Below are 27,990 nucleotides of genomic sequence, written 5' to 3'. Positions count from 1 at the left end.
ACCTGTAAGGTGTTTGCAAGAGTGCTGATTTTCTCGGAGATGTCTACGGTTCGCCCGTCGATTTCTCTCCCGTTGCCTCTCGCCCTGTCCCGGCCAGGTCTGCGGTGGGCTTCGCGCCGCCGTGACCGGTGGTCCGGGGTCCTGTCGTATGAGTCAGAGTCGCTGGATATATCCATACTTTGAGACGAGGAGCGGACACCGTAAACGGCTGACTTCGCAAAGTATGGCGCAGCACTACTTTCATCAGCGGAAAACGCTGTTAAGTGCACCGTTAATCAGATTAAGAACGAAAATGGGATGCCTATGAACTTTTTTCTTTTCTTTTTTACAATTGATAACTCTGTCACAACACATGGGAGCCGTGTCACCATTGTTTTGACCACACATAAGGAAACAGATATCTGTCAAGGAAACCACGAGAACCAAGGGTATCCTGGCATTGTTGTGGGCGATGCTCCTCCTGGCTAGCAACAAGTGGAAACTCCTGTAAACGTTAGCCAGCTAGCTAACTAAACGTTAGCCAATGAATTTAACCTTGCGATAAGACTACAAAACAAAAACTACAAAGCAGAATCACATAGAATACAAGCGACCGTTAGATGCTAATTAAAGAGAAGAGGTTGAATTCACGCTATGCGGAAGACAGCCATCAGAAGAACAACCCTCAGCTTCTCCGCGCTGTGGCAAGTTGAACTAGCCGCGTCTGAGCAGCAAAACAAACGGACCAGAGCAACTCTGAGGAACGCTGGGAAGTGCAGGCTGCCCATCATGGAGCAGTGTGGGAATTGATTATTTGAGAACTACATTGTCCAAAGGTGTGTTTTTTGCGCCAGTACTGCCGCCCTCGAGGATAGAAAAGGGGAAAAAAGAAAATTTTGTCCATGTGCATACTGAAAACCACAAGGTGGTATTAAAAAAAGAATTGTGTTAAAAACGTATACATTATACTTTAAGTTGTATTAAAATAATAATAGTAATAATAATAATAATAAATAGCATTATTATTATTATTATTATTATTATTATGTGCTTATAACATAATTACAACGAACAAAAAAGTTGTGTAAAAATGTAGTTTATCTATTAGCAAAACTTTTAAAATTCCTGCAAATCCTAGTCAAGAAGGGGGTGGACTACATTCTGCACAACACCAGACTGTCTCAATAATTTCACCCTCCCCTCCAGCAGCTGAAGAGAACCTCCAAACCCACCAGAGCCGCAGCTGCCCGTCCTACAGCATCCCCAGCTTCACAGAAAACTCCTGTGGCCCGGTAAAGCAAACTGTGCACAACAGTGCAGTGCAGCTCCACTTGGTCACTCTAAGGATTATTCATGAAAAACAGCAAACAGCACAGGCTATTAGGGACAGCTTGACTCAAACTGGTAGATTTCTTTGTGGCTGTGGACTTCAGGGGGACTACCATCGAAACCCAACACTTGCCAGTGTGCAGCAGCACTTCAGCATGCAGGTGATAACGTGCGCATTGTTTACGCTCGTCACCCTCCCTATTAGCACTGCATCTGAGGCTGACTCCTGCCCTGCCGTCTGCGAGTGCTCCGAGTGGAAGACTCTCACTATCTCCTGCTTTGACATTGATATTCTCCCCAGGTTCCCAGCGAGCACGGAGACGCTGTAAGTAGGCGTTCAAAACGCGTCTGTGAAAGTAATCCTGCTGTTTTTGTTTTTTTTTCTTCCAAGCACTGTGAATGTAAAGTGTTCCTAACCCCGAGGAAAAATCATTATAATAGCATGAATATTCCAAAGTGCACCCAGGGGATCCTGAGACTGTCTATGTTGTTAAGTAGTTATTCTTTCATTTTCAAGGTATCGTTTTTGTCTGTTATAGCATTACTGTGATCTGCAGTTGTCTGTGTCACTTGTATTTGACTATTTGTTATTGTAAAGCCTTAAAACATATGAAAAAGAACACTGATATTTTCATTTTTCATGGAGATGCATTTAACAATTACAAGATTAATTGTGAAATAATATGACCCCAGTTTAGTAGGTTTTATTTAAAACGACTCAGTTAAGCCACCTTTATAACCTGAAACTATACAAATAATATAAACAGAACATTTCAAAACACGAGTGAAAACCTCTCTTGGTTTTATATTAAAAGTTCATGCTAATCAGTTTTAATGTAATATTTGTTTTTTACACTCTGTCTTAAAATAATCACATCTGCACTGGAATATTTGGAAATCACCTTTATGGCTGGATCTCTGTTTGCTGACTAGGCTATATGTATACCACATCGGGTGTGCCTTTGTCCATAGTTTATTTTATTTTGCTCTGGTAAATCAGCTGTAGGACTTTTCGAGATAGGAAGAAGAAAGAAATAATCTTGACACCAACGTCTGAGGAGGGTTTGAGCTACCAAGGTACTGACAGCTTTCAGGTTAGGGTCCTGTATGTGAGACCACTGCATGGCACAAATGTACTGCAGACACCAGAGATGCTCTTTGGTGATAAGAAATGTTTTAACAATCAATAACAGGCTCATATTTCCTCACATAATTTTTTTCACTTTCTGCTTTGACCTCTAAAATGTGCTTCTGTGTGTATCTTGTATTAATTTACAGTGCTAAACCGCCACTGATGATGGTATCATCAATGACAAGAATACTGCTAAAAGCCAACATTCACTCACTTGTTTTCATTTTGCAAAGACAGTGTTTCCTCTAGCATCACTGCCAGCTCAGGCTGCAACTAATCATCATTTTCATTATCAATTTTCTGCGCACTGCTTTTTCTAAAGCTTGTCTTGTCTGTGAAATGGGAAATAAAAGTGGAGTTTACTCCTAATATTTTCTCAGAGACCAATGTGACATCTTTAAATATCTTGCTTTGTCTGGGAAAGTCCTAGTTTAGGAGGGAAATGAAGCAAAGCAAAGTTACACTAAAAGCTTTATAGTTTGTTGCAATCATGTGCTGACTGTAAAAAGTTAAAATATAAATAAATAAATAAACTAAAAGTACAATAGTCATCTTGTTATCTGAGACCCCAACAAAATCTGTCCTGGGAGCCAATGATGTAATTCGTAAGGATCACCTCTGAAAAATGTAGCAGGGCTTTTACATTTCCCAAACTGCTTAAGTAGAGGGTGAAAATTATGCAATAGAGAGCGACCCGTTTGCTGTGGCCTTGACTGATGGAAACACATGCCCCTCAGATGGACTCCATCGCAGATGTGGAAACACTGGAAACATCAGAAAGGGTATTTCCACTGAAATCAGCAAACAGTAACGTTTAATTGTACACGATGTACAGCACTTTAGTAATGACCTGGAACATAACCAAGTGGGCATTTTTTTTTTAAATATAATAATATGCCAGAAACATCAACGGAGAAACATGGTGCTCAAAGAATCTTTGAGATAATTCTGCAACAGCAAAGTGGCAACAGCTTTTTATCACCTTATTTTGGGGTAAAGTCAGAATAACTTTTTAGCAGTTTTAATAAGATTTGACAAGTGATTCTATCCAGGTAGCAACTCCGACCTGGTAAAAACTGAAAGAAAACATTAGTTTAATTAAAAACTTTAAAAAAAACTACCTCGTTTGTAGAAGGACTTGCGCTGTACTTCAACAGTTACTATACCTAATACTTAATAATGACTTAATATACTTTACTGTGCTGTAGGTTATTACTTTGAATGCTTACTATGATTGTCATTTTTGAAGTTTTGGTCTCACAGGTCAGTCGGCTAAAATTCAACAACACTGATGTACTCTCTTTGTCTACCACACGTGTTTGGGCAAGCAAATTATTCGAATGTGTCCACTATCATCATACACAAATCTTTTTCTTCTTTTTTCACCCCAGTACTCGCTATATAAATATAATTCTTATCTCCTTCAGTTTCATGCTAATTCTAGCATCTATTGCCATTGTTAGTATGGAAATGTTAGCATTTAGGGTAAAGCAGCCTGGTTAAACACACCTTCTCAGAGTTCTTATCATTTCATGATGGACTTGAAAAATCCACATTTTCTAGTAAGCTATGATATAAACGGTGATATTTACACCTTATAATTTGGTTATTGATTTGATATTTTAAACTGTTCCTCTTCCAACTATCCCTGATGTAGTGTTCACTAAAGCCCAGGAGAAGGCTCTGCGCTGTGCCGTGATAATCCCCATTCCTCACTTCCAGTTACTAGAGCGTCCCTCCATCTCAAAATTCCAAATACTTTGCATTGCCTTCATCAGCACCCATCACATAAAATTACCTCCCCGTCACTGCTTCAATTCATATGTCCACGTGAATCGATGTCCTCAATGTTCTTCACATTCTTGTTCAGTTTGCCCAGCCTAGCACTGCCAGCGCTCCTGATAAAAATATCTGCCAAATAAGCCCAAAATACACCGGGTATTGAGCGGGATGTTCCAGCAGATGAGGTGTGATAAAGTTAGATTTTCCTATAGCCTAGACAAACACAGAGGAACAAATCCCCCCCAATGCCCTCGTCAGGCCAATACTGTCCACTTTTTGCGACTCCAACTAGGTCCAGCTCTGCGTTTATTTTGGCCTTTCACCTCGTGGCTGCTGCCAGAGATGTCTTTCACCATTTGGTTCTCCTTAGAAACTGTCGTGATAGAAATTCAGGAGTTAGACCAATACCATTTACTACATATGTTGCCATTATAACAATGTTATAATAAGGGATGGTACTTATTAAAAATTTGTATTCATTTTAGGGTCAAAACTCAGTTCAAAGCACTCACATTACATGATTTTGAACTGGGAAATTGAAAGTTAAGAATTAAATATTCGTATATGCTTTTTGAAGCATAAAAGAGCTTAATGCCAGGAAATGTAGCTTAAAAGCAGAGGCCAAAATAGAGCTTTTGTACGGTTTATACAACTAAACCATATCATTATTCATATTATTAATATTTTACAGTCTTACGTTATAATTGATGAACCTTTGAACTGCTGGTTTGCAGACCTTTATTTTACTGGACAGAGTTAAGCTGAAGTCGCTGGGGTATTAATTTAGCCATACAATCTGTTCATCTCTGCCAGAAAGCAATCGAGTGTGTTACTTACTCTTCTCAAGCTTTCCTTTGAGACATTTGTGAAGCTGTGAGCTATGACCTTTTATAAAATGTCCCATTGTGGGTAAAAGCCTTGAAGCTTTCTGTGCTAATTTAGCCATTAGCACAAGAGTTTGGTTAAAGATTTTAAAGATAGTTTTGTGCGGGACAACGTGTAAAAGTTCCCACAAAACGAAATGGGACTGCAAAGCAGCCGTCTGAGTGTGTGTGTGTGTGCGAGAGTGCACATGTGGATACTTGGAGTTTAGAGTGCTTTGTGTGTGGAGGTTACTCCGTGTGCCACCGGGACTCTGAGAGGTGGAAAGGAAAAGCACAGGCGTGCTGAGAAGCCTGCCTAGCGTGACACCCGCCTGCGTCTGGACGTTGCATTCAAATACAATATTTACCTTTTACAGCACATTTTGCAAACACCCCAAGAGTTCCATTTGCGAATAATTAAGAGGGAAAAACACTTCAATGGAAACGCAGCAGTTCCAGTTCTTCAGAAACCTCAGATTTTTTTTTTTTTGATCAGAGTTTAAACATGTGACAAGTCAACGTCTAATAAAACAGCCCCTCACAGTGAAATCCTAATGCCGTTTGCTGAATGGTAACAGATGAGCACCCTGATTAATGCAAGAGGAGAAAAAGCAGGATGTTGAACGTGATGAGATGCGATTAATGGAAACACTGACAATTTACTAGCCATTCATTTCTACCAATGGGTCATGCAGTGGAAATTGTTAGTGGTGCATTAATTTCTGCACGTGTTTATGAGAAAACAAATCACTTTTTTAACAGCGCTTCTATACGTGTCTATTGCAAGACACGACTGAACAAGTAAATGTCAGAAAGCAAGTGTGCAGTGGACACTCTTGCGTTTTTATGGAACTTTTATTTTTTTAAACGATTCCATCTGGAGAAAGGTTTGTAGCACAATATGTAACAGAGCCTCTCTACCAGCCAACGCACAAAATTAAAGAGAGCTCATAGTAAACACAGCTATGTTGTCAATCGGGCGCTGACACCACTGTGAATTATGTGGCCTCTCCCCACTTCAAAGTCAATTCCCAGCCTGTTTGTTTTTTAGGTTTTCTATCCAAAATGACAAATTGGGGTAGTAATTCTCTCCTTAAGCCCTTCAAGATGGCCTCACCGGTCTTCTCCCTGTACTCCTGAGGGAAAATGCATTCTGGTTGGAGTGTGGCGGTGAAACTGCGTGGTTCTGAGCGGGGTGTTTGGTGTCAGGGTCTGCTCTGTGTCGCTGTGTTTGTTTGAGTTTGTCAGAGCGCGTGCAGAGTGCCGTGCGCCCGTGTTTGCAGACTGACAACCCCGCTCCACGTGCGAGCGTGATGCGGACTCATCGGCCAAATCTCAGCCTCTGAATTAGTCTTTTGTTCCCCTGATGAACCAAAGGTGCGTGAAGATGCTGGCTTTGGCTGAGTCATGTTCTTTTCCCCAAATGCTTGCGTACACTGTTGCTAGTTCAATCAGGATGTGGTGGAACAAACTCTAAATGTGCATCCCATGAGCCTGGAATATAACATGACAGCAACACATGTGGATACCATCTTAATCCCTTTCCTCTATTATTATGTTATGATTCCTAAGTCCACCGCAATAAAGTCTCCAGCAAGGAAAGAAATAACACTTTTTATTTGCAAGGTCGTGTGTCCTTAAAGAAAAGGTTGAACATTTTAGATGATGCCCTGGTGTAAAGATTTAATGATTATTATCACTCATTTATTTCCTATGAAGTAGCGAATTAGTTGATTAATGTCAAAAAGGCTAAACTGCACTTTTTAATAACACATTTCATTTACTAGCACATGTCAACACATTTCTTGTTTCGCAAAAAATGACAACACCCTATCTATTAATGTGCGTGTTTTTTTTTTTACATTTTTTTATATATATTGTTGTTCGATGTTCCTGGACATAGCCACCGCCCATTTCGTAGTTTTGTTTAAGCCCCAGTCACATAAGGCTAGCGAGCAGTGGGCGACCCCCTGACAATCACTTTGCCGTTTAAATGTTTTGGCGTTTACTGATTGCTGAAGGTTGCAAAGAGTTTGTCTTGCCAGGTGGTCTCAACTGGTCGCTAGGTAGTCACCAACTGGTTCCTCAAAATATTTTTTGTATACTTTCTCAATAAATCTAGCCTGCTTGATGAGGTACATCGTGACAGGATGACACGTCCCCTCTGAAGAGTCTCAAAAAGATATGTGCAACCAACATCCATACCAGCACATAGCTTTCTTGTAACGAATTGATGGTTCCATGGTGTAATGGTTAGCACTCTGGACTTTGAATCTAGCAATCTGAGTTCTAGTCTCAGTGGGACCTGCTTTGTCTGATTGTGTATGTGATGGATTTGAGTTCAGTCTGGGTAAATTGTTGTAGGTAGGCATCCATGCACTGACGTTTAAGTAGAACCATGCAAGATGTTTCGCCATGAATGTTTAAAGATACTTCTTTAATAGGCTAATCATCTTCTGGCTAAAGCCTAAAGGCTAAAGTTTATGAATCAAAAAAAAAAGAGAGAGAACAAAATTCCCATAATCCCATTCTGAAATTATTTCTTATTTTGAAATATTTTCTTTTAGTGTTTTAAATTTCATTTAAAAGATTCTCTCTTTTACAAAATTAAAAAAATATATATATTTAAAATGGTCCAGATTCCATTATTTTCCCCATAACATAAAAATTGTTTAACCATTAGCTATTCTTCCACGTGAATCACATACCTTACCAGCTTTTTTTAGTTCTCAGTCTTGGTCTTTTATTTCCTAAGAACTTTCCACCTGTTTTCTTCTCCTTCATGACAACTTACCCATTAAATCTCCTGAACTCTAATGTCTCGCACACTACACTTTCTGAAACATCATAAACACACCCAGACATTGTTTGATTTGGTTGCCAGCTTACATTCATGTCCTTGTTTTCCTTTCTGTTCCTTCAGGGGGGATCTGTTTCCCCATTATCTTCAGAGAAAGCTTTCATCTTTTTCTCTTTTTTTCCGGAGACCCGCTAGTATTTGGACTTTGTGATATTGCTTTCTTTCCCTCATTGCCTGTACTGTTTGTTTCCTTCTTTCTTTCAACTGAAATGTGAATATGTAAATAAACTGCTATTTTGGGAAATGCACTCCTGACTTTGCTGCTGACAGAAGATGGGATGGAGGGAATAGAAAGGGATAGCAGATGAGCATCTCTTTTGTGTATAGTTAGCTAAGTGTCAATACTGGAAAAAATAGAGAAAGACTTCTCTGACTTTTATCACAGGTAACAAAACCACCTTTAAATCACTTGTCCATTATATCTTCTATCATTTGTTTAGTCTGCAAAACAACTGAAGTGTAAAAATAACCACTAAACCAGGCTTTTTCCTTACATCTCTAATCTTTATGCTAAGCTAATTTGAGCTAACTTAGCTTAGCAAAGTGACGTTCTGGCTCTGGCTACTTACTGTAATGTCATTAAATGTAATCTAATCATACAATTACAAAAGAAATTACAAGTAAAATTGGAATTAAACTTTTTTGTGACAAATTAAATATTCATCATTATGGGGTTTTTTGTTTGTTTGTTGTTAACCAGGTGGCTTTTTGAGACCCGTCTATCATCTGTGCCAGCGGATGCCTTTGCCAACGTGGTCAACATCTCAAGAATGTGAGTGCAGGTTATTCCCCTCACACCCAGCCACCCCTTTCCCTTTTGTCTCTCACCCAAGCAGACGATATGCTCTCTGTTTAGTGTCACCGCTGGCTTCTAATCAGAGCTGGAAGAGCTAATGCGTTCCTGCAATAGGAATGTTTCTCCTTCCACCACAGCAGGGCTTGGACATGGCCTAGGTATTCCAGCAGAGATTTTTGGGTGTAGAGGTGGAGTTTTTGTGCTGAGGTAAAATATACACTTGAGCCTTGATCCTCAGCTGCTGAGTTCCACATCTGCGTCCAAGTCATGCATAAAGAGAGACGGATGTGTGGAGGAGAGGTTTTCTATAAGCTTGAACCACACAAAAGTGCACACGGCCAGCATTTCGACTGACTCTGAACAGGCAGACTTCAGGACAGAAAATCAATAAAATGTCAATTATATTTTCAGATACACAGAGGTGTGTTTTATCAAGTAACTCATAATAACTGTAAAAAAGTAAGTGATTATTTTCAGAGCATGCAGCCGAGTGACTGATGACTAAGTAATGTATATGCGAGGTGCATGCCTGTAAAATTACCCACGACTTTGGAGGCTTTACACAAGGTGGACTTATAAATTCAGGAAAGACTTTCAGGCTTTAGGATGATTTTTGGAGCCACAAACTCATTTGTGAAAACATGTCTTATGTTTCCCCCCTCCTAACACGACCACAGTACCTTCATTCTTTAAAGTCATGTGCTACAAAGAAGTCGTTTATGTTTATATTACACAGACAATTTGTCCGATAGCTTTGTTTATTTCTCGTAGATATATATCTGTGGACATGACGCTGCAGAGGCTGGAGAAGCACTCGTTTTACAGCCTGAGGAAAATTACCCACATGTGAGTAACTAAAGGAAAAGGGCACACTCTTTATTGATCTTTATTGATCAAGCTGTTCCATTTGCTCTCTCTCGGGAGAAAAAACTGCTTAATTTTGAACCTTGCCAGCAGCAAATGAAAGCAGGGAAAGACAGGAGCTTATTTCTCCCTTTCACACTGCTCGCCACTTGTAATCAGAGCGCTTTTGCCAGTTCATGAGGCTAAAGAAATAACCCTGTTGTGGGAATACTAAATGCAGATTAGATAAACAATTCAATTCAATGAAATAACTCATTATCTTGGATGTATTTGGTGAGCTACTACTGAGTTCGCTCTAATAAGATGTTAGAGCAGAGAGGCTAAACAGCAGCCAGTGTTTGGCTTCTCTGCTCTTTTTCTTCATGCTCCAGCTCTCGTTGAAGCAGCTCAGGGGAAAAAGTCTAGCAAGGTGCACTCTATTCTCAATTATGGGATAGAGATTTATGGCTGAGTGTCTTGCGTGGACCACACACTTTCCAGCAGAACACCTCCCAGCACTTCATATATTACTGCAAGACTTCCTGCTCATGTGAATGATTTGTTCCAAGGTATAGCATCCTGTAACACAGGAGCTTGTGCACATGCCAATTTGTTTCCACTCTTAAAAAACGCGGGCGTGTGCAGTCGTTTGAGACGGAAATTATGATTAACAGCTAGAAAAGTTAATTCGACATGATTTGGATGTCTTTTCTATCCGAGTTCTTTCCTTATTAGCTGTTGAAATCCAGATATCAAAACACAGACAGAAGTAATAATTCAAGCTGCTAGCTGAGGGTTGTATGTGTGTTCTGGGGGTGTATTTTGGATCTCTGGGGCCTATTTGCCGCTGATTGGTGTGGTGTAGTGCCATCCATAAGATAATAGCATCTCTCTCAGGTTTCCTTCAGGGTCAGACACAAATTAATGCTCTGCTTCCTGTTGGCTGCTTGAGGCCGACAGCAGCTGTGGATCAAGGACTTGCCATTGGAGCTAAGAATTCAGAGGGGGTTGGATAAAGTTTCCCTTGTGCCACCATAACATGAAACTACCAGTGCGATGAATACTTGGTTTTTTAGGGAGGTAAAAATGTTGAAATCTCTCAATGCTACACTCGAACTATACGGCTCATATGTAAACTTTCACGCTGCTTCAGTCTGGATATGACTTTTTTATGAAAGTGTAAACTCTTGTTTGGCACAAAGAAAACACAGGTCTTTACCACATAAAGGCTAAAGCTGTGCTAATCAGTATTTTTATTTGAACTATGGTCTGAACTCACTGAACTGGAATTCTTTAGCTCACTGCTCTGGCTCATCGTGTGCCTCATGTACAGCTACAGAACTGTGCAAAAGTCCCGAGCCATCCTTCATTCCTTTATGTTTTGGTTCCAAGGAGCAGGACTTTGTTGTAATTTTTAATAGTGTCTTGAGCAATAGTTCTTCAAGCTTTCTTTCAGTGCCTTTCTTTGGACATTGGCTGCTTTTTAAATAATTTTCAGTCCAGTCCTTGTACCTATGAAATAATTCAAGCATAGGCACCTAACTTAAGGGATAAACCTGTGCTGTGTCTACACATAACAGACTTAGCAAGGAAGTCTACGGAGCTTGGAAAGAAAAGCGTCTGGACTTCTTTCAGTTGCTTGAAGACGTTTCACCTCTCATTGAAGAAGCTCCACATTGGAGAAACCAAACAGCCACTTCATAAGCGCATGGCACAACACAGAAGAGCCACCTCCACAGGACAAGACTCGACTGTCCATCTGCATCTTAAGGATAAAGGACACTCTTTCGAGGATGCCAATGTTCACATTTTGGACAGAGAGGACAGATGGTTTGAAAGAGGAGTGAAAGAAGCCATTTATGTCCACTGTGAGCGACCATCTTTGAACAGAGGCGGGGCTTACGACACCAACTGTCTGCCATCTATAATCCATTTTTGAGATCCTTCCCAGACACCTTAACGCCCACTCACATCCTGGGCCCTGATAGGGTGGGGCCAGGGTTTCACAATGAGCTCACCCGAAACCCTGGCTGAGTGTGACCTACACCCTTTTTCACACCTTGGCTCATGTGATTAGGTAGGGGATCATTAGGGGGTCCTTTGTCCCTCTTGGGGGGTGGGGTACTACTACAGGGCTTAAATCTGGGACTCTCCACTATTTGACCCCATAACTGAAGAAGCTTCTTGGATGAGAGGTGAAACGTCTTCAAGCAATTTAAAGAAGTCCAGACGGCTTCCTTTCCAAGCTCCTTAGACTACGATGACCTGGATGACTGAGAACCTTCACAGACACTCAGCAAGGAAGTGATTTTAAATTGTATCTTTGTTACTAGCAGCCTGCGGGAAAAATGTTTCATTTGTTCTCGTTTCTTTAGCTGAATCTATGAAAAATGTCTGATGGGCATAAAATAGTATGTTCCCACCAACAAGGGAATATCCAATGAAAACATGGCACATCCTGGCATAGTGTATCTTTAAGAATGTAAGGAACTGGGGCAAATGGAGTACAAAGAAAGTGGCAGGCCCAAAACGCTTTTACAGCTGATGAACAGCATCTGAAAGTCATGTCCTTAAGAAAACAGCAAAGACCTGACCCAGGACCTGAGAGATACATCTGGCCCTTCAGCTGTCAGCGAATCTACTGTTCGCCAAAGCCTCATTAGAAATAATCTCAGTGGAAGGGTGGCTGTCAAGAAGCCATTCTGAAGGAGGGGAAACATGGAGAAAATGAGGCGCTATGCCAAATTACACAAGAACTAGACTGAAAATCAAAGAATTCCTCTCCTGACTTGAAATTGTCAAGTCAGGAGAGGAACAGCACTGACTGTCTGCAACCATCTGTGAACACGGTGGAGGCTCTGTCATGGTTCAGGGCTGCATTTCAGCCTGTGTGGATCCTCACAGGTGTCATCGGGGTTTGATACTCCATGACAGTTATCCCAAACACTCTGCCAAAGCAGCCAAAGCATACCTAAATATAACAACACACAATGGAAGACTATCAGTCGTGGACAAAGTCTGAGCCTCAATATTATTTAAGCAGTGAGGGATCATTTTGATTTTGCCTTATATACTGTTTTTATATTTACATTTGCACATGTAAATAAATCACTACACCTATTTCCCATTTTCCTAGCAAAATATAAAGAAAGGAGGTGTGGCTGTACAGCATAAGACATAGAGAAACACAGATGGTATAATCAGGTCTGTACCATGATTGAGTATTTTTGATCCCCGAAGTCTGGCTTGTTCGACCAGTGTATGAACTGCATGCCATGACTGAGCACAGTTTAAAGGGTGGGCTAGAGTGCAGTATGCATCCTTCAGTCTGGGGTTAAGAAAAGCCAGGGGGAAGAGCAGCGGGGGAAATTCTGGGAACCAAAGAACAGAATACAAGTGAATAAAAAAAACATTTTGTCAGTGTATTGCAGGTTAACTGAGAAATTACGGTGATAATTTGTAAATGTAGTATTTATAGTTTGTGCTGGTGCCCCCAAGTGGCCAAAAAAAAAAAAAAATCAATGTGTTTGTCAGTGACCAGAATAACACCTCTTTCTCTTCTCTTGGCTTAAAATGTCATTTTCTCCGTGTGTCCTTTATTTTTATGTACAGGGCAGAGCTGTTTCCTCTCTGTCATGATTGTGCCGTTTACCTTGGCTATGTAAACCCAGTTCTAGTTTTTACTTAGGCTCGATGCAACAGCGCAAATTGCACGGTTGACATCACCCGCCAAAGACAAAGAAAAGAGGACCACCCACAGAAACACAAACTTGATCGACCAGTAATCCAAGTAAAAAGAAATCAAATCCCGACCCCGATTTTGGAGTTCAAAGGATAATAAGAAAGACTCCGACTCTTCAGCTTACCTGGTTTCCTCGCCCCACTGAAATGCTGCCACTCATCAGTTTAGTAGCCAACTTAACAGACTATGGAAAAGTTGTATTTGCTTATTTAACTGCCTCCGATATTTTGCTGTAAGCCCCGAGTTTCTACACAACAGCACTGGGAAGATGAACCTCATCTACCCGGGAACTTTAAATGAGGTTTGCCAGGCGTGTGAAGAAAGGCCAGGATACACGTTCCAGATCAGCTCATGGCCTCAGACAGCAGTGAGAAGAGTTCAGTGCAGCACAGGGCGCACCAGAGTAAACACACTAATGAAACACTAATTGGACTTTACTTCCGATCCTGGCTGTCTGCACCAAGTTTCCCTTCTCTTGCTCACTGCATCCACCTTGCTCTGTTCCCTCGGCAGGTCTGAAGATTGTAAAGCGCGTGTGTTTCTGAATCATCATGGCGTCGACACACCTTCGTTTTCTACCTATGCTCTGCATTCGTTTGGATTCAAAGGTGAGCACATTGGCAGCAGCTGACACCTCTCCGTGTTTGCTCTTTCAGTGAGATTCGGAACGCGAAAAGTCTGACCTACATTGACCCAGAAGCCTTTAAACATCTCCCAGAGCTCAAGTACCTGTAAGTACTTTTAGAACAGGTCTTTAAAAACGTCAACATTAGAGTGAAGTCAAAACATGAGGGGGGGGATCAGTCAAGACATTTTTCCTTTCAGGAGGCCAACGTTTAGCAGTTTGACATGATGTCTTTACTCATGGTTAGCTTCTGTTAAAAAGCCCATTGCCTCTACTTGGCTATTAAAAGCTTATATTTTAAGGACTGTTTATATTAAATGATACAGTCTGTCTTTTCTTTCCTCTCACTTTATGATGCATTTATAATGAATTCAGCAGAGAGTCAATAATGAGAGTAGCATGCATTGCACTTTTAAAGTGGACGTATAATGGTTTTCTTTATTTTCTGTCATACATAGCAGACTAGTGAAAGCTCACATGGCCCAAATGTTCAAATAATGAGGTTTGCACCTGTCACAGTAATCCCTGCGAGGTCAGGGTGCTCTAAACACTGTCTCACAGGGTTGTTTTCTGACATCAGTGAGAGTGGATATCTAAAATATGATCATCTCAGGCACACAGCCCTGTTTGTATTAAAATCACGGATAGTATAAAAGATGGACACAGCTACTGTGACTCCACCAATTGGTTTCTGAAGTCACGTGTTTCCACCATCAGCATTTTCATTGCAGAAAGCGGGAACGTCTGACTGTGAAACTGCACGCTCATTGGCTAATTACTTGTGATTGACAACTCATGCACCAATAAGCGTGTGGCTTCATACCTCAGATAATCTTATATTTTGAATGACTGAAATTTACGAAACAGACGTAACTTTTTATCAATGTTAAAAAAATGTATCCAGTAAGTGTCAGAATAACAAGGTTAGATCCACTTCAAAGATAAGGTGACTGATGCCGGCCAACAGCAGCTAACAGTGGAAAGGTTCCCAATATCCTCAACATCCTGTCATCGAAGTGAGTCACTCATCGTTTCGTATCCTTTCACAAGTTTTACAGCCTCCTCCTGAGCAAACAGACATATTGACAGTCGAGGTAAACAGTGGACATCTAGTGATGAGATTTTACACACTGTAACTTTAAGGCATTTCCACATTGGCATCGTTTTTCTGACCCAGAAGCTACATCAGTGTTTTATACTGTCTGTAGTTTCAGTCTGTGGGTAGCGAGGGGCAGTTAGCTTAAAGACAGGGAGCTAAAATGAGCCGTTTCAGACAGAGAGTAAAATAAATGGTTTCACCAAAGCACAAAAATCTAGTATCAAGGATGCAAAAACACTATTAGAGCCCAGGAAGTGGATAACGAGCATAGTAGGTCCCCTTTAAAGGTGATCAATTACTGATGAATGTAACCTTCTCTGTGCCATTCAGGGGGATTTTCAATACTGGCCTCACTTTCTTCCCTGATTTGAGCAACATCCATTCTAACGACATGAACTTCATCCTGTAAGTTGCTTCTTAAAACTCCTACTTTGAACATCAACACAACTGATTACTATAATATGGTAAATCAATAAGACTTAGAAGGATACTTGGCCATTATCATCTCCTCTCTTTGCTACATTGTTGACAGAATAATGTAGTGTTTTTATTCTGAAAAGTTAGCATCTCATGGTTCGTGGTTATTGTTTGTGTGTCAAAGCAGACAGAATGAAAAGACTGATAATGCTCCTTTGTACTTCACAAAACAAGGCTGGGCAAGTCATTTGGAACACAACCCAGCGGGAATAATGGGAAGCGTGGCCACGATTTTGTGAAATTCTACCACTTTTCTTTGGATTTTATTTTTTTTTGTAAGTTACTGACATACAAAATTTGCCAAGTCCTGTGTGTGTGTGTGTGTGTGTGTGTGTGTGTGTGTGTGTGTGTGTGTGTGTGTGTGTGTGTGTGTGTGTGTGTGCGCTCGTATCTTATCTGCCTCCCTGGTGTTGTTTAAAATGAGCTCCATCCACAGTCTCATCTCTCTTTGTCCTCACCCACTCAGTCAGCTCCTTTATTTCCTAAATCTAATTTTCCTACCCAGCTGTAACACTTGCGAAACAATCATCAACACCACATTTCTCCCCATGCCTCTTTCCAGTGAAAGGCATTTATTTACAACACCACTTCATTTCCTGCCCGTTCTCCGTCTTCCTTTGCAGGGAAATTGTTGATCAGCCCTACATCACCGAGATCCCAGCCAACGCGTTCTGTGGCATCACCAGCGAAGTGCTGACAGTGTGAGCTATATGAACCGCACTCACAGGGGGGACCACACGCAGATGCACATATATGCTTTGTATTAAAAAAGCTCAATCGCACACCTGATGCAAATCCATATTAATATGTTACGCTTGCATGTAGCTTATAGAAGAAAAACTGTAACATTGTTTTCACCCAAGCAAAAACCTTAAAATAGCCACCAGAGGAAATGGGGGCCGTGCAAAATGACCTCACTTTAAAAACATGTCCTCACCCCGACCTCACTCGAGCTGACAAAGATAGCAAAAACAAGCACAACGGGACAATCACTCTCACCCACCACTGACGGGCAATCACATGCATGCGGTTGGATTTGGGAATGAGGGAAGTGAGGTAAATGTTGGGTTTAAGAACCGCTAAATTGCACGGACAGACAAGTCTCACCATAAAAAGTGAAACAAGTAGGCCGCACTCATCTGTCACTGGTGCAGAGGAGCGGATGAAGGATCAACATGTGGAAAGTATTTTCATTCACCAGCTTGGTTATTAAACCGAAGGAGACAAGTCCTGATGAGTGCCTTCTCCTTTTTTCTCGATGTTACTATTTATTGCTTTGTTCCAGGATGCTGTATGGAAACGGCTTCAGATCCATACGACATCATGCCTTCAACGGGACAAAGTTAGATCAAGTGTAAGTATTTCTGGCGACTGAACACCACGCTGAAGTAAAACTGGTATGACTGGTTATAGAGCTGGGAATTTTGGGAAATGTGCTTTTTTTCCCCCCATGCCTTCCAGACTTTAATGGTGAATGGTAAGGTAAATATGAAGCTATAGCCAACGCAGTAAAGAACGGAAAGAGTAAGAAGGAAACAGCTTGTCTGCCAGGTTTTAAATTTAAACTGTCCCATTTAAACTTTATAAAAGCTGAAGAGAAACAACAACACTGGTACTGTTTCATTTGTTCCCTTCTGTTTCCAGCCTTTAGGCCAAATTCAAGATAACCGGCTGCTGGCTTGAGCTTCACTGGCACCTGTTTGGGGAGAGTGTAGTTTTTGCCCCTACGTATTCTAGTTTTTACTACTTTTGAGGAGGATACACTCGCTGCATGTGTGTGATAGTAACTGCTCAAAAAGTCAGGGTTGGTACTGTGAGACAGATGCTCCTCAGCGCGGCGTCTCTCTTAGTGCAGTATTTCTTTTTTAACCTTTCCATGTGAAATGCACATTTCAAAATAAAAGAAAATACAGCCTTTGTCTCATCTCGATATTTCCATCTCTTCTGCTTGTACTGAAGGGACTTTTGCGAATGATACCTTTAATTTCATTGCTTAGCAACAAGCTCCACCAGCAGCAGTATCTCCTTATCAGACACAACTCATCTGAACCTGTCAGGCTGATTTCCAGGTGCCTCCACACTGCTGTTTTGTTTTTTGTTTTTTTGAAAATATTTTTATTGAAAAAAGAAAACAACAGTACTTGCAGTTACCGAAATACAATCAACCTTTCTTCATTTTCCTAAGTAAATAAACTTATATATATATATATATATATATATATATATATGAAAAAAAACAACGCATTCTAAAACAAAGACAAAAATTTTTCAAGTTTTAAAAAAAACATGACATCTTTAAGCCGCCGGGAAATAGTAGGATACTTAACAGACTTCCAATGCAACAATATTAGACGTCTCGCTAGTAGGGATGTGAAGGCAATAATGTCCTTTTGTGTGGAATCAAGTGTAAGCGAGCGAACAGGAATCCCAAATACAGCAATCAGAGGACAAGGATGAAGAGTTGCCCCAAGAACAGTTGACATAATAGCAAAATACCCGGTCCAGAAACCTTGTAGCTCAGGACACAGAAAAAGCATGTGGCTAAGGTGACAAGGAGAACCGTGGCATTTATCACATTTATTTTCCACTTCTGGATACAATTCAGAAAGTCTAGACTTAGAGAAATGCACACTGTGTATGATCTTAAATTGAATAAGTCCAAGACGAGCGCAGGAGGTGGAAGATCGTACCCTCGCTATAGCCTGTTCCCAAGACTCCTCATGTATTCGAATTCCTAGTTCTCCTTCCCATGTACGCTAAAGCTTAACATTAGAGTGGTTACTAAAAGACAGAATAGCATCATAGGGTTTCAAAATGGTTCCTCTGTGATGAGGAACAAATATAACGTAGTTTCCCACTGCTGTTCTGGAGGTAAAGAGGGGAAATTTGGGAAACACTTGGCAACAAAATTTTGAATTTGAAAATAGCGAAACAAATGGGTAATAGGGAGATTATAATGAGAAGACAACTTGGGAAAACTATTGAAAACACCATCCACATATAAATGTTTGAACTGTTTTATACCCTTGTCACACCACACTGAGAATGTCGAGTCCAAAAGTGAAGGGGGAAACAAATGGTTGTCGCTTAGAGGACCCGAGGAAGACAGCATTACAAAATTAAAGTGAAACTAGATTTTGAGTGTGTTAAGAACCACCTGATTATCAGTGTACAGAGAGGGTTTTACGGCTAAAGAGGAATAGAGCAAAGTTGTTGTTGTTTTTTAACTCCTTCCAAGAAGTGTTTAGCTGAAGCAGCTCTCACATTAGTTTCTCCTGCTAGTTTTTGTTTTCATCAGGTGGCTTTATGTGGTTTTCACCACACAAAGTGATCAGTTTAAACTCTTTGAAAAAGTCTATCCTGGGTGCTGGTTTATCTCGCTGGGATGAGCAGGCGACCATGTGCCGCATGTCTTCCTCTCTCCCTCTGCTTTCCTGTCACTCTTCACAGATTGTCATCCTCCTCACTCTTAGTCAGGGCCTTTTATGTGCACTGATATAGTAAACTGGAGTTGTATTTATTAATATCTGTGCTGCTACAGTAATAATGTTCACACCACAGTGCCATGTGTCATGGTGAGACATTGAAACGACAGCAGGAAATCACTCAATCCTGCACGCACAGCATGACTGAATGTTAGTGTCTCACAGGAAACAGAGACGATGACTGAAACGCTTACATGAACATGTCCATCTGAGATAATATCCTGAAAAAAAGATGTTTTGTTGAATGTGCACTTTTCTTAAGGTTAGCCATCATCTGCTTTCTAAGTGAACCCCTCATTAAATGAGAAGAACAATTTAACAAGAAAAACTTTTAGAGAGAGTGGGGTTCTTCCCTGGACCCTGGTTGTCCTGGCTGGTGTCCTTCCGGGGCTTTGGGTCTGTTCGCTGTGCCTTGGCTCCTGTGGTGCTGTGGGCTCCTCTTCCTGGCTGTCTGGGCCCTGCTGGGTCTCAGTGGGCCTTCCTGCATGTTTCGGGCTCGACACCCTGGTGTCCACTGCAGCTTGGTGTTCCCTGTATGTTTTGGTCCTCTGGGGTGTCTGGGCTCCTGATTTAGGTGGCCTTATTCGGAGTGGGGATGTCCTCACAGCATGGAGCACCACAATGCATGCTGTTGTTTTCTCTTAGTTCTCTGTTCTTGCTCGAGGGTTTTGGTTTCTGGATTTCATTGTGCTGCATTTGGTTTTCTTTGAAGGTAGATGGTTTTTGGGTGGGATGTTGGTGAGGACTTTGCACACATGTTCACAAGAGGGGAAAAAGGCCTTAAGATGTATCTGAAGAATACAAGGTGACGGATGTCTCAACCTGTAGCTGGTGGCGCATATGACATCATCATCATCATCTGTTCCACCTGTCAGCACTTTACTGAAGCCCAAAGAAAGAAAAACAACGAAACAAAGGGGTGTGGGTTTGGACCTTAGATGTGATGGTTAAAGGGTTAAAAGGTCTAGGAATTCATTAATGCTGATAGATAACCAAACACCCCTAACTCTGTGTTAGACCTCTGTGTTTACACAGAGTTAACAGGCACTGGAAACACTGGAACGCCACCAGCCATCCAACCCACTGGGTTGGATGAACAGCTGTTAGGCAAAGAAACAACAGTGATTACTTAAATTATTACTAAAATATTGAGAAGCTAAAGAAACCTTCTTAACTCTGACCAACAAAGCAAAAAAAACCTTTTCCCATCACTTTCAGACGCTATCACACTGAATAATCAAAACAATGATTTAAAAGTCTTTTTTAGCGTATCTGGGTAACTATCTGTCACTGGGGCCCTGAAACAGTTTATTGGCCCTCTATTTTCCCACAAATTAGATTATGCAGCATTTTGCCTGGGTTTAACACTTTCTGACATCTGGGATGTCTATTTCCTTACCCAAACTTGCGCTACAGAAGGATCATAGTTGGGCCTTCTCATATGCACTCAAAAAGTCCAGCTCTTGATTAGCAAGGAGGAGCTCTCACGGGGAAATATGTTTCCAAATATGTCTTTCAGGAAGTCTGCATTAAGAGTGGCCTTCTCCCAAATACTCGGTGACACGAGTCCTCAGGCTTGTAGAAATCTATTTCATGCTCCTGCATTCAATAACCTCATAAATCACCGAGCAGAGAAAAGGTAACAATATCGCCTTTTCCCTCCTTGTCGCAACATGTTTTCTGCTTTTCACCTCTGGTCCAGAATCCTGCATAGTCAGGATATGAGATATTAATGATATTAATCTAAGACCCCTCTCCTCTTTTACAACACCTACACTCAAGTCCACGTCCTTATAACAGCCCAATTAAGCCATTGGTCGGTAACTAGTGAGTCTTACCACACGGGTGTTTGTGTTGGCGCCTGATCTGCGCTGAGGGGAGAACTGATCCCAGCACAGCCTGACCAAGACAAACACATCCCTCACATGTCTATTATCCTTATTAGATTTAAGGGATTCAGGGAGATGTGCACAAGGGTGAGAAGTAGGTACCGTCAAACCGTATACTTTCGAATTTGAATCAACAATGCAAGTGAGACGTTTTCTGTGATGTTTTGACCCTAAAGACAAGAGAAATATGACCCCGCACCTCACCTTTGTCAGTCTGACTTCAACGTGCAGGTTTTCTTTCTCTCGAAAAAACGTAATTTTGTGCTTTCCTGTCCAGCGACCTTCACAGGAATAAGTATTTAACCGAGATGGATGACAGATGTTTTGCGGGAACCATCAGCGGCCCCATTCTCCTGTGAGTACCTGAAAATTTGAGCCACTCTCATCAACTCCTTGTACTTCTACACACTTATATATATATTTTTTATTATTGCATAATATTTTATTGCATATTGATAACATAGACTGTATATAAAAGATGGACATGACGTCAGCCATTTATTTCTGGTCTCCAGCAGCCCTGTTTTTAAAGCAGCCTCACCTCTACCTTTAAGCCTTACATCACTCCCACCCCTGCAGTTGTTGCTAAAGTGGAAATGAGGTGTTTATAAACTCCCAGAGTTGATTCTGTTCATCTGGACGTAGAGTTTCATCACTCATCCAAGTGACTTTTTCAGTCTGAAATCTTTTTGGGATTTCCTTACCTGAATGATTGAGCATGTTTTGACTTCTTGTCTGTTCCTGTGTTAGCGCTGATGTAGAGGTTTTATCTGCCACCTGCACCATAACGATGAGCATAAATGGAATCAAAGCGACCACGCTGCAGGCATACTGGGGACTTCAGAGAGCTGTGCATAAACAAATACCTGCAAATCACAATGAACTAAATCAGTGTTGTCAAGTAGATGGGGCCAAAATTCCTCTACAGCAATGTGAAAGACTCACAAAGTCATACAGAAAATGGTTACCTTTCATTTTTAAAGGTGATTCTACCAGCTCCTGAATCGTAGCGTCTACGTAGGTTTTCACACTTTTCTTCTGTTTCTGGGTAAATAAGGACACAACCTGAAACTTTTAGAACTGGCGATAATGTTAACAGACCTCTCTGCACTGAATCATACTTGTTATTAATCTCTGCACTTTCGGTTTTATATGGCTGTAGGTTTTAAAACATGAAAAGACAGAACAGAACAAAGATTAGAAAACACACCCACAGCAAACCGTTTTGAGGGATATTTAGCACCAGAGATGTAATCTGATTACTTTTTTTCAAGTAACGAGTAAAGTAAGGGATTACTATTGCAAAAACGGTAATTAGATTACCGTTACTTTCCCGTAGGAACGCTGCGTTACTGCGTTACTAAAACCGTGATATTTTTTGCGAGAATGTCTCACGACAGTGACGTAAGCGAGTGCGACGTTCGTGACAACAGCTGTGTGCAGATCAACAATGGATCATATATCGAGTGCAGAGAGAGTATGAGCGTGCAGCGTTTAAAGCGTGGAAGTACTGACCTTACTTTGAGTTTGATTCCATAAAAAGTGACAAAAACATTAGTGTCCGCTGTGCGTGGGAAGAAAACTTCTTTTTACAGCAAAAAAAACCTCTAAACAAGCACCGAGTGCGCTACGACGTGATGGGAAACTCACAGAGAAACTCGCGGATTCTTCCACTGACCGCAGCACACCTGCACCAGGGTAAACCTCCGCCTGCCCCACTCCTGCTTTACAGGTGAAAATAGAGCAACAGGACCGCTGAGTCTTTGACTTTATTTATTTTCTGCTGTGTTTTACTTGCATCTATTTGAAAGACTGAGTGTAAACACACACAAAAAATTATTTTATGTGCTGGAATGTGCAGAAAATAGGTTTAAATGTTAAACTAATTTATTCAAGTCAGAGAATGTTGCAGATAATTACATTTTTGCTTGATGCATAAAGTTAAAAGATTAAAACTAATAAAACAAGTTAAAAAAAAGAGACTTTTCCATTTGATTACATTTTGTATGATGGATTATGTAGAAAAAGTAGAATTGGGCTGAAAGATCTATCGCTTTATCACCTCTTCAGGTTGTAAATCATGTTTTTAAAAAGTAACTAAGTAACTAAGTAATTAATTACTTTTGAAAATAACTAATCAGTAAAGTAACGGGATTACTTTTTTGGGGAAGTAATCAGTAATTAGTTACTGATTACTTTTTTCAAGTAACTTGACCAACACTGTTTAGCACTAGCCCTGTTTAGGAAGTTACTGACGGTAAGTCCAGTTAGAGTTCAGCAATGTGCTCGTTCACAGTGTGTGGACTAGATGAGACGTCTGTGAAACAGGACAGAGGAAAAATCCTTCCTCCACAGCTGCGCCTTTCACCAGGAAACCTGACACGCATTGTGTGCGAGCATGTGATGGAGAGACTTCCGACGTTTCTCCGATACCGTTTTCTTTTTTGCTGTGACCTCATATATAAGGACATTTGATGCAAACACCTTTAACCACAGCTATCCGGTTGCTGTTGTGGCTCGGCTCTAGCTGCTAAGTGTCTGCTAAGGTAAACTGGTTTTGTGTGCAGGTATTCTTCCTCTATTCCACTGAGGAACATGTCCTGAGTTAGGTCACCTCCATGAGGTCATGAGCGAAACATCTGGAAATGACAAAATCGGACCAACACTCTCAGGGTCTGCGCTCCTCTTTTGTTATTGTTTCCTTTTCTTAAAACGGCGTTTCACAACGAGCCCCACGAGAGAGACCAGAGGACAGAGAGGAGCGGAGAGCAAACGGGACTAAAAAAAGAACAAATGAACTCTTAGAAAACATCTGATTTAATTAAATGAATTGATGACTTGTAGCAATGTAGGGTTAGGAAACTACAGCAAAGCGGAGCTTGGACTCTACTTGGCCCGTGGAGGGAGGGGGGGGCGTGTGCGGCACTGTAGGTTGGAATGTCCTGATAACAGGATCACGCAGGATGTTGGTGAAATTGTCAATTCCCTGGACGTCTTCGTCCCGAGGAGGTTGAGCTGGCTTTGGCATGACAGCTGAGTGCGAGAAATACCGCGTGTAATTACTTAAAGATGATGGGCTAAGGAGTTCACTCCAGGAAACAGATGCAGGGTGTTGTTTAATCCATCCGTGAGCTCGCTGGTCTCATCATGTCTAGCTTTTTTTCTGGGTTGCTCAAAGTATGTCTGTTCCAAAGTCTGGACTTGAAAGTCGCCGAGTGTTGTTCTTTCACTTTGTGAGATTAAAGTATTGTGCTTGGTATTATTTTAGCATGCTTATGTTATGGGATACAGAGTTTTTTACCTGCATGTTATCAGCTGTATCACGGACGTAGCCTCATTTGCAGCCTCTGAGCTCATAATGTCTTATTTGGTAATTCCATTTTCAAAGTGTTATCCAAGACGCGGCTGCATCACCTCTTGAGTAACCTCATAGCCCCACAGATGTGTGGGATTTTTGTGGGGGAAAACAATGTTTAAATCCCATATTTTCCACAGACTGTGGACCTAATGTAAATTCCAGCAAAGAAAAGCAGCAGCAGAGTGGAAATATAGCAAATATTTGAGATATCGAAGGTACCTTTGAAAACAGAGCCCACCATTGGGCAAGAGCATTTGTTTGGCCTTCTCCCCAACTGTTTCTGAATCGTCTGTGCTGTGTGACTGACTTGCATCCCGCACACTCTCCCATCATGACCAGTCTGCCACTAATAAGGTCAAAAATCTAGATCTATGGCGATCCCTTCGATACACCCAAGTGTTAAATCTCCTCTGTAAGCCTCTTTGCAACCCACCTACACCTTAGTTCCTCCTTTTCATGTCATGTCTGTTGTAATCAGTGTCAAATCTTTTGTCTTGCTGCTTATTTCTCCATCTTGTGCATGTGGAAAGCTGAGGAGGTCCGAGAAGATAACGTGCCAACAAATATAAATTACTGCAGGTGGAAATAACCATTTTCTTTTGGCCAAAATTGAGGTCTTTTATTCCCCACCTGTCTTTCAGAGACGTGTCCCAAACAGGGATCACCTCCCTGCCAACCACAGGGATGGACTCTGTCCGGGAGCTGAAGGCACGTGATGCCTGGGCCCTCAAGAAACTGCCACCCATCAAGACCTTTAAGCACCTCACCGTCGCCAACCTGACATACCCGAGCCACTGCTGCGGCTTCAAAAACCTTAAAAAGAAGCGAGGGTGCGTTTGTCAGTTCTTCTTTTTTGTAGCTGGTGGAGTGTAGAAAGCAGCATGAAAAATGTAGTCCTTGAATTTCGTGTATTTGGATGATCCGCCACAGTGAGCGGCAGCAGCTGCACTTGCATGATGTAGATGTTGGCAGGGATTGAATCAACTCTCCTGACGTGTTTACCTATAATTCATTACAGTGCTTCCATAATTAGTGTCACTCACTGCTGTTATTGTAGGAACGAGGTCGAGCCAGACTAGTAATGGCTCTCAAAACAGGATTCCCTTTTCCTTCAAGTGGATATAAAGATGACTGCATCATTATTTTATGGGCTCAATGTTCTGTGCGTTTGTCTGCATGTGTTTTTCAGCTTTTTGGAGTACATCATCTGCAACCTTACTGCTTTGTATGACCAGCATCAAAAGCGCTCCGTGGGGCCCCTGCGCATGCCGTCCCTCCAGGAGGACAGTGTTGTGGAAACACTCCCGGACCGGGAGCTAAAAGACGGGGATCACAGAGAGGCCCAGCAAGATTGGAAGAGCGGTGACGTCCACGGCAGCCTGCACTACCACGCCTACTTTGGAGGCCACCCAGATGAGGATGTGGGTTTCGGAGAGACCCTAAAGAACCCCCAGGAGGACAACAGTCAGGAGTTTGACAGTCGTTACGACTATGTGGTGTGCGAGGAGGGAGAGGAGGTGGCGTGCGCACCGGCGCCCGATGAGTTCAATCCTTGTGAGGACATAATGGGTTTTGGCTTCCTGCGGGTGTCTGTGTGGTTTGTGAGCTTGCTGGCTGTTCTGGGAAATGTGGTGGTGCTCCTGGTGCTCCTCACCAGCCACTACAAGCTCTCAGTCTCCCGGTTCCTCATGTGTCACCTGGCCTTTGCAGATCTGTGCATGGGGATTTACCTGCTGCTCATCGCCTCTGTAGACCTCCATACGCGGGCCGAATACTTCAACCACGCCATAGACTGGCAGACGGGCCCCGGCTGTGGACTTGCTGGGTTTTTCACAGTCTTCGCCAGCGAGCTGTCCGTCTACACCTTGACGGCGATCACTCTGGAGAGGTGGTACGCCATCACCTTTGCCATGCGGCTGGATCGCAAGCTGCACCTGCACCACGCAGCGGCTGTCATGCTAGGCGGCTGGGTCTTCTGCATCCTCCTGGCCTTGCTCCCACTGGTCGGCGTGAGCAGTTACCAGAAGGTCAGCATCTGCCTCCCCATGGACACCGAGTCCGCAGCGGCTCAGATCTACATCATGTCAGTGCTCGTCCTCAACATCTTAGCATTTTTCATCATCTGTGCTTGTTACTTCAAGATCTACTGCACGGTGCATAACCCTCACTACCACTCCGGATCCAAGGATACCAACATTGCCAAGCGCATGGCTGTCCTCATCTTCACTGACTTCTTGTGCATGGCACCAATTTCTTTCTACGCCATATCAGCCGTGCTGGACCGGCCGCTCATCACCGTGTCCAACTCCAAGATTTTATTGGTGCTCTTCTACCCGCTCAATTCCTGTGCCAACCCGTTCCTCTATGCCATCTTCACTAAAGCCTTCAGGGGAGACATATTCATCCTTCTCAGTAAGGTGGGCCTGTGTCAGCAGCGAGCACAGCTGTTCAGAGGCCAGACGGTCTCGTCAAAGGGCAGCAGCGGGACATCTCAGATAAGGAGAGACAAGGATAAAAGTCGCAAAGGAGGGAGCATAGGCCAGGAAGAAGTGCCTATCCACCTGAAAAGGTCCGCAGGACATACCTCCCACCAAGCAATCAGCCAACAGAAGAATCCCGAAGAGAGCCAGAGGTTGGACACATGAGGCCGGCTCAAGGCAGTAACATAAGACAGGCTCAGGTGAGAGAGGAGAGACCTTGAAGTGTTGGGATATTTAACAGACAGCTCCAGCATCCTGTATCTGCTTCAGCTTTCAGACGGAGTTCAGCTGTTTTCACAATTTCGCCTGTGATGATTTTATGGTTCCAGTTGTTGGAGAATATCAAGTGTCACGGAAATACGAGCCTGACTTCATCTCACTTATAGTCCTTTGCAGAATAGAGATCATTTTAAGGGAAAAATGGCAGGATTAACACTCATTTATATGTTTTCAGTATCTTAATTATACTTTGAGGCTGATACCAAATGTGTGGCACAGTCTGGCACTGAGACAGGCAAATATTACTCATTATCTGACGTACTTCAGCTTCCAGTGACACGAAGCTTTTTCTGAGGAACTCTGTTTATATGTGATTATCGTGTTCAAGGACAGCCTGCTGGCTCAGTGCCGTTCAGTGGAAACTAAACCCAGGATGTAAAAAAACGTATTTTCAAATCCATTGTATTAATACCTCTGTATATACTATAAATATATGATTTAGAACAGAACACATAGCCTATTGCTATTTTTTTGCATTTCTTGTCTAACTACATTTGGTGATTACAGTAATTTACTGTGATGTTGGAAAGTTTTTTTTACAAAAAGTGCATTTATTTGCATATGCCAACAACAAACTGATGTATCACTTAATTAGATTTATAAAATATCTGTTTACTTTTGCTCCATGTGTGATTTACTTTAACTTTATCAAATGTTCGGTCGCTAACTCGTTCAGAAACCCACTCCAAAAAACTAACATCTCACATTGAACCATGCGATCCAAAAACAAGACCTATTTGGAATATTGGCAGTTTCTGCAAATCACACAGTGGTGTGTTAATCACTAATGCATACTGTTAAAGCTGTGTGTCTCCTTTGGGATGTCCTGGTTGTTTTTTCCAGCGTTATCGTGGTATTTTTCCATCCCTGTGTGGAAACCAGTGACTTCTACAATCAGCGGGGAGCTTAAAGCTAGCATATCTGAGACCCATGTGAACTTCTGTGATGCTGAGCTGTTAGGCATTAAAGGAA

The 27,990-nt window shown here is 41.9% G+C and overlaps 2 protein-coding genes across 12 annotated transcripts in view; one reads left to right on the top strand and one right to left on the bottom strand.

Moving 5' to 3' along the window:
• The window catches only part of cep128 (centrosomal protein 128), an 83,940-nt gene that overhangs the window by 49,815 nt on the left and 6,135 nt on the right, over window positions 1-27,990 (bottom strand). For 3 of the 7 annotated variants that reach the window (XM_076873655.1, XM_076873658.1, XM_076873657.1), the window contains exon 1: window positions 3-716. In XM_076873655.1, the coding sequence (XP_076729770.1) occupies window positions 3-176 (174 nt within the window). In that variant the 5' untranslated portion in view covers window positions 177-716. Of the gene's footprint in view, window positions 1-2; window positions 721-8,773; window positions 9,563-21,605; window positions 21,768-21,869; window positions 21,946-27,990 lie in introns of those variants that run through there. The other 4 variants (XM_076873659.1, XM_076873661.1, XM_024805212.2 and 1 more) reach the window with 4 other exon arrangements.
• On the top strand, window positions 685-27,769 carry tshr (thyroid stimulating hormone receptor). Of its 5 annotated transcripts, XM_076873662.1 has the most exons (11): window positions 685-815; window positions 1,186-1,633; window positions 8,646-8,717; window positions 9,513-9,587; window positions 13,983-14,057; window positions 15,381-15,455; window positions 16,151-16,228; window positions 16,813-16,881; window positions 21,179-21,256; window positions 24,901-25,089; window positions 25,449-27,769. In XM_076873662.1, the coding sequence occupies exons 2-11, from the start codon at window positions 1,464-1,466 to the stop codon at window positions 26,902-26,904; spliced, it is 2,337 nt and encodes a 778-aa protein (XP_076729777.1). In that variant the 5' UTR covers window positions 685-815; window positions 1,186-1,463; the 3' UTR covers window positions 26,905-27,769. The 5 variants fall into 5 exon arrangements, with proteins under 5 accessions (XP_076729777.1, XP_004542299.1, XP_076729778.1 ...); XM_004542242.4 differs by lacking the exon at window positions 685-815 and having other exon boundaries at window positions 1,150-1,633; XM_076873664.1 differs by lacking the exons at window positions 685-815; window positions 1,186-1,633 and adding an exon at window positions 8,081-8,330.

Source organism: Maylandia zebra, linkage group LG15 (genome assembly GCF_041146795.1).
Source record: "Maylandia zebra isolate NMK-2024a linkage group LG15, Mzebra_GT3a, whole genome shotgun sequence".
NCBI classification, from domain to species: Eukaryota; Metazoa; Chordata; class Actinopteri; order Cichliformes; family Cichlidae; genus Maylandia; species Maylandia zebra.
This window is presented reverse-complemented; position numbering and strand designations above follow the sequence as displayed.